At 51.1% G+C, this 6,867-nt stretch overlaps 1 protein-coding gene across 1 annotated transcript in view; it reads right to left on the bottom strand.

The window, feature by feature from the left end:
• The window catches only part of ISL2 (ISL LIM homeobox 2), a 5,708-nt gene extending 4,428 nt beyond the window's left edge, over window positions 1–1,280 (bottom strand). Inside the window, exons 1-2 of the mRNA XM_011982723.1 lie at window positions 1,063–1,280; window positions 29–220 (exon numbers count right to left, since the gene is read on the bottom strand). Of these exons, the coding sequence (XP_011838113.1) occupies window positions 29–220; window positions 1,063–1,120 (250 nt within the window). The 5' untranslated portion in view covers window positions 1,121–1,280. The remainder of the gene's footprint in view (window positions 1–28; window positions 221–1,062) is intronic.
• Window positions 1,281–6,867: the final 5,587 nt, after the last annotated feature.

Genomic DNA, 6,867 nt, shown 5'->3' with positions numbered 1-6,867 from the left:
TGGCCCAGCCCGCGTTCCCGCCGGCCTCACCTCACATAGTCCCGCTTGCAGTAGGTCTTCCCGTCTCTCACGAAGCACGTGCACGTCTCGTCCAGGTACTGGCTGCACTCGGCGCACTTGAGGCAGGCGGCGTGCCACTCGAGGTCGGGCGACACCCGCAGGATAAACTGGTCGTGGATCTGACTCCCGCAGCCCACGCACATGGCCGTCCCGGGCTTCTCTGCCGGGGAAGGGCGCGGGGCCGCGTCAGGCCTGACTGCCCGGATCCCGGCCGGCCTCGGCCACTCCAGCCCCAACCCAACCCGCTCGCTCTCTCGCTTTCTTTCAAGACTTGCGACCATAAGGAAAAGTGATGAGCTCTCTAAAGGTCCAGAGCATTGGAAACGAAAAACCAGTATCTTCTGGATTGCTTAAGGTTTCTTCTGTCCCCTACCCCCAAATATTTCGCTAGTACATTCATTAATCACAGTCGTTTTGTCGACGTGTCTTGAAACTAAACGCTAACACGAAACTAAGAAGAGAATAAATACACAGGCACTGCGGTAGCCTGGACATCAACACCTAACGGTGCTGTCCCGGCATTTCCGCTCACACACTCCCACTCACAGCGGCTGCCTCCTATCCCAACACAGACACATCGTCTTTCGGCAGTCCCGGCTCATCCTCTCAGACATTTCTTAGTTTAAATATCCCAGAGCAAGCGAGAGAAAGCTTCCTAGCTTTGAAACACCGAAAGGCAAACAAACAACCACCAAAAAAAAAAAAAAAAAAGGCCCACATCCCTAAATCAAACCTAATTGCCTTTGCGCAAAACAGAAGCAGATTTCGCAGCCCGAAGTCATCCCAGCCGGCTTGAGAAACAGTGTTTACTTATAAAATAAAACAACAGGATTCCCAAAGATAAGCAGTCCTGCAGGAGATATGCATTCGTTTTTCCTCTCTTAAACTATCCTGACAAACAGAAGCCACTTGTAGAATCCACTAAACATTTTTTTGCATTAGAAATTTTGCATATTAAGCACACACACACACCCCACCCCACACACACACAGAAAGACTTACTCTTGGAATGATCACCCATAGCACCCAGAAAAGGATAATGAAAAATAATATCCACCATGCAGAAAAAGAGATGTGCGCAAAGTGTGCGGCCAGGGGCAGAAGGACGAGGGTCGCGCGTTCGGCCTCGGCTCTTTGCTAACTAACTCCTACTGCCCCGCGGAGTTGAGGGAGCGATTCCGCACCGGCCCGCACGCAGCATGACGTCAACACGCACTCGCCCCGGGCCGGAGCTGGGGGCGGGACCTGTGGCGTCACGAAGCTTCCCCAGAACTGCCGGGGATGCGGGGGAGGTGATGGGGACCGGGGGCTGATGGGCGGGGTGGGTTGGGTGGGAGGCTGGGGGTGAAGGGAGATTGGCTGGGAGGAAGTGGGCCAACCCTGATTGGCCCGGAATGAACAATGGAGTGCAACCCCCCCACCTCCGAAACCTACAAGGATCCTCTCTCCCGCCCCGGGTCTGGCAATCTGGACTGGACCTTGCGTCACCGCCTAGCTGTCTCCGCGGCCGTTACAACTCTGAGCTTCCTCTTGGACTTTCGGGGCGGTTTTCCCAGGCGCGCTGGAGCTGAGTGATGAATACCTGAGGGTGGAGGTGGCTCTCCTTTAAGAGCTCCTTCTTATATAAATTAAAAAAAAAAAAAAAATTAAACCCACTCTCAAGACAAGAGAGCCGAAGACAAGAGGGTCTAATTGGACGTGACCGTCATCGTCCAGCTGGTCACCTTTCTCCTCTCATGTGCCTTTGTTCTTTGGGTCCAAGCTAGAGAGAGAGGGTAGAGAATGACCACCTGGCTTCTGATAAACTCTATTTAAACTTTCCTGTCCGCACAACCTGTAGAAAACTTCCGATTGGGGCATTAAGTGGGTTGAGCCAGAACCCAGATCCAAATGCGCTCACCCGGGACTGGGACGGGTACTGACTCCATCCTTGCTGCTGCTGCCGCTGCTGCTGCCCCTCCTCTCTGTCCTCCACCACCACCTCCTCCTCCTCCACCTCCTTTTTTTGTTGTTGTTTTGTTTTGCTTTTAATTTGTTGTTGTTTTAAATGTAACATGGACTCCCCCGCCCCCTCATTTTTCCCCCACCCAAATGGCATAGCTCCTTCTAGGAACACTGCTGGAGTCGATTGCGCGTCCCATTTCCAAAATAAAAGATTTTTCTAAACTCTTGTGCTTCATTTCACAAACCCACTGCAATGCAAATAATCAGAAACGAACGTGAGACGCTGGGTAATTTACAGTGCTATCTGCGAGGCGGCGGCTCGTTGGTCCTGAGAAAATCTGAGAGTTCTGAGCAGAGTCCAGGCATTCTTTCTTTCAAAGAAATCGCTGTGGGTTTTGTTTGAAAGGGTTCAAAGACCGGCCCATTAATTACAAATAACATTTATCCAACCATGGTGTCTGTTCTTGTTTTCCCAGTAAAAGGAGTACCAAGAACTTGGTGTGCGCCTGGGTGGGGCGCGAGGTGAAACGCCTGCGGATAAAGTGTCTCCACCGCCATTCCAGACCCTGGCCCAGACCTTCGGGCTTGTGGGCCTGAGGGCGCAGTCGCTACAGCCGTTCTACTAAGAGCGTGACGTTGGTTGGCCTCGAAACGGGTGTAGCCAAGATCGCAGGCCCAGGCTTTGCAGAGGGCCAGGGCGAGGCCCCGAGTGCACGCTAACATTATTTGACCATGGTCCACGGTGAACGTTCCTCACCGGCCCCGCGCTGGGCCGAGCGCTTTAAGTCCCGTACAGTAGTGTCAGGCTTTTGACCTCCGCCTCTACCTTTAGAAGGTCTAGTCTTCTCACCGGTCCGGCTCTTTTTTTTTTTTTTTTTTTTTTTTTTCGACAGAGTCTCTCTCTGTCGCCCAGGCTGGAAGTCTCGCTCTGTCGCCCAGACTGGAGTGTAACGGTGCGATTTCAGCTCACTGCAACCTCCGCCTCCCGGGTTCAAGCGATTCTCCTTCCTCAGCCTCCTGAATAGCTGAGATTACAGGCGAGCGCCACCGCGCCCGGCTAATTTTTGTATTTTTAGGAGAAACCGGGTTTCGCCATGTTGGTCAGACTGGTCTCGAACTCCTGACCTCGTGATCCGCCCGCCTCGGCTTCCCAAAGTGTTGGGATTTACAGGCGTGAACCATCGCGCCCGGCCACCGGTCCGGCTCTTGTTACAGCTTACCACCCCTCGGCCAATAGGCCATTTCTTGCTTCTTCAGTCAACAGTCCCCCAAAGAGCACTCACCATGAGTGTGTGCGGGCAGGTCAGGGGTTGGGGGATGCTGCGTTTGAAGGAATGTGTTTATGTAAATGGGGGACAAGAGTGAGGGGGTGGGTATCTGTGCCTGAGGCTGTGCCAGGCCATCTGTGTGACCTCAGGCATCTTATTTTAATTCTCCTTCCCTCAGTTTCCTCATCTGCAAAATGGAGGTATAATAATTGTAGCTATCTCTATTTTGTAAGAATTAAATAAACTGTCCTCTGGAAAGGGCTTAGAGCAACACCTAGCACAGAGTAAGTACTCTATATGTGTTAATTATGACAATTATGATTGTGGCTGTATCCTTATGTCGGGAGCCTCTGCCCATCCTGCCTGCATGTGTCTGGGTGGGGAGGGGAGTTCTAAGTATGTCTCAGGGTGTGTCATCTGATGATTTCTTTGTGTATTTCGATGTGTGCTTGCTGTGTGTGTGTCTGCTGTGTAGATGGGGTTTGGAGATGTGTAGTCTGTGCATAGACTTTGTGTACAGGTTATATCTGTGAATGTGGGTGCGCAGTCAGAACTGGGAGGGGACTCTTGGTGTTTGTGTGTCTGCATGTAGAGCGAGGAGGTGCATCTGGCCCAGTGGCCCTACCCTCAGGTGACCCTGGAGTAGGCCTGGCTCCCAGTACCTACTAGGTCTTGCTCGCCAGGCCAGGAGCAAACAAATCTATAATTCAGGGGTTCAGACAGCTGGCGGGGAGAGGGCAGCTCCAGGCAGGAATCGTAGGCCCAGCTTTTAACCCTCTACTGCCCAGAGAAACTCTTCCTTCCGGTTCAGAAAACCCTGTCCTTTGAGACTCCGCTAGGGAGGTGGCGTTTGGAGAGGGTTGCCTCTTCTGGGATGCTGGGAAGCCAGGCCAAAACAAATATTTGTTCAGGGCCACCATGTGCAAAGCCCTTGTTGTTAGCCTGTTAGGTCTTAAAAGTAATGTCATGCTGTGGGTAGTACTGGGCCCCTCCAATCCTCGAGGAAACTGAGGCTCAGAGAGGGGAAGTTACTGCCTCAGGTCACAGATTAAATCAGATCTGGCATTGAACCCAGGCTGTCTGGCTCCATCTCGCTTGCTTTTTTCACTGTGCCATTGAAGAGCCACATGAGTGTAGCTCCACCATTCACCCATTTCACATCTCTGGAGCTGTAAAACCAGAGATCCATTTCAAAATCACTCCATGTGTGACTTCTGGTCACAGCCACCCCTGGGAGACCAGCACTGAGATGAGAGAAGAAAATACCAGCACCTGCTGGGCACAGCCATAGGCAACATGGATGTGGCTCTGCCCTGGTTCTCTGCCTCCTGGCTGCTCCCTTCTCAGGTATGGAGGGGCCACATGCTCTCCACATCCCAGGCTGGCACGCAGGAGACCTGGGTGCCTTGTATCCTGGGTCTTAGAGCACTTTCTCCTTATCAGGAATAGCAGCTTGAGCTCCATAGCTATGCTTGATCCCATAAAACTAGCCTGTACTGGGGAGAGTTCAGAAGCACAGAGAAGTCTCCCTGATTTTTTCTCCCCAAAACCTCTACCACATCACTCACAAAGGCACAGCCCCATGCACAATGTCCAGCCAACACAGAGGAGGCTGTTTGCTAGTGTGGGAGCATCAGTCCTCACTGTCAGTCCTCACTCAGAAAGGAAAATGAGGCCTGGTGACCTGTTACCCAGCATGTGATGGAGATGGAGCCAGAAGCCAGGTCCCCTGACCCAGGCCAGACCTCTTCCTGCTGGAGTCCCTGTGGATGAACGTCTGCTGTCCAGGGCTGAGACCCTGCTGCCCAGCTTAAGTCACTGGTCCAGGCTTCTCCTCTTGCTCCAGTCTCCATCCCCCTCCATTCTCCTTCTGCCCCACTCCCAAAGGCTTTTACTTTTCTCCAAAGGTAGTTGGAGACGTTGAATACAGCAGGCAAGAGACAGCCTCAGCATCCACATCTTCACCCACCACAGGTGTCTGAGAACTTGCTTTTGGGATGGGGACGGAGCACCATGTTTCAAAGAAGCAACTAAGGCCTGGGGGCAGGGAGGAAACTTGGCAAGTCAAGGTCAGGCTTCAGGCTTCTTGACATCCAAGACCTATGCTTTCTCCCCAGCCTTGCCTGCCTCCCCAGCCCCAGATTCCCTTTGAGCAAACAGGTACCCATAGGCACTGCAGGGCCCCTCTCCCTCCTTCCTGAGCCCCCTTCTCTCTTCCCGAAGTTACTGAGCACGTGTTGTAGCTGGGGCTCTGGGCTAAGCAGCAGTATGAGGTCTCATTAAAGGGCCCACCAATCTCCTGAGCAGGAATGGCCACGTAATTTGCAGATCCCATTGCAAAATAAAAATTCACAACCCTTTGTTTAAAAAATTATTAAGAATTTCAATGGCTGGGGTGGTGGCTCACGCCTGTAATCCCAGCACTTTGGGAGGCCGAGGCAGGTGGATCACTTGAGGTGAGGAGTTTGAGACCAGCTTGGCCAACATGGCGAAACCCTGTCTCCACTAAAAATACAAAATTTAGCCAGGTATGGTGGCACAGGCCTGTAGTGCCAGCTACTCGGGAAGCTAAGGCATGAATCACTTGAACCCGGGAGGCAGAAGTTGCAGTGACCCAAGATAGCGCCACTGAACTCCAGCCTCGGACAGAGACAGACTCTGTCTCAAAAAAATAAAAATAAAAATTCAAGACAGCAATGGCAGAGCATCAAACCAAGTGTGTCCTGCCCCTCCATATACAGGGTTTCTGTGAAGTTGGCCCTGCCTCTGAGGCAGGTCCTAATATCATCTTTCAGCTGCTGAGAAATAAATAAACCAATAACCTTCACAAGTTAACACAACTAGGAAAGAGATGGGACTGTGACTGAGACTGAATCCCACACCCTACAGCCATCCATGAGACTCAATCCCACACCCCACAGCTGTCCATGAGACTGGTTATGAACCTGTGGCACTTGAGTGTGTCCAGATGGGAATAGTTTTGTTTGTCACCTGGGTTATCATGGACGTATGCCAAGGTGATTCTGTATTAAAACAAACCAACCCATAATCTATACTACTCTTGTCCTGAGGGTATCAATGGGGAGTAGCCAGTGGGGAGGAGATAAAAAGACCACATGGGGTCATTACACAAGGAGGAGAAAAATTAACCCTTTAAAAATATATATATATGGAGCTGGGTGCAGTGGCTCACTCCTGTAATCCCAGCACTTTGGGAGGCCAAAGTGGGTGGATTGCCTGAGCTCAGGAGTTCGAGACCAGCCTGGGCAACATGGTGAAACCCCCATCTCTACTAAAATACAAACAATTAGCCAGGTGTGGTGATGCACACCTGTAATCCTAGCTACTCGGGAGGCTCAGGCAGGAGAATTGATTAAACTCAGGAGGTGGAGGTTGCAGTGAGCCGAGATAGCACCATTTCACTACAGCCTGGGTGACAGAGAGAATCTCTGTCTCAAAATATATATATATATATATATATATATGCGAAAGTAGGTTATAAATCAAATTCATGATTAGCTTTCACTCAAATTAGACCTCTGTAAAATAAAAAGTAAATAATAGATACATTGATTATCAGACTAAAAGAAAAATA

This window comes from Mandrillus leucophaeus, unplaced genomic scaffold (assembly GCF_000951045.1).
Source record: "Mandrillus leucophaeus isolate KB7577 unplaced genomic scaffold, Mleu.le_1.0 Scaffold241, whole genome shotgun sequence".
Lineage (NCBI taxonomy): Eukaryota > Metazoa > Chordata > Mammalia > Primates > Cercopithecidae > Mandrillus > Mandrillus leucophaeus.
This window is presented reverse-complemented; position numbering and strand designations above follow the sequence as displayed.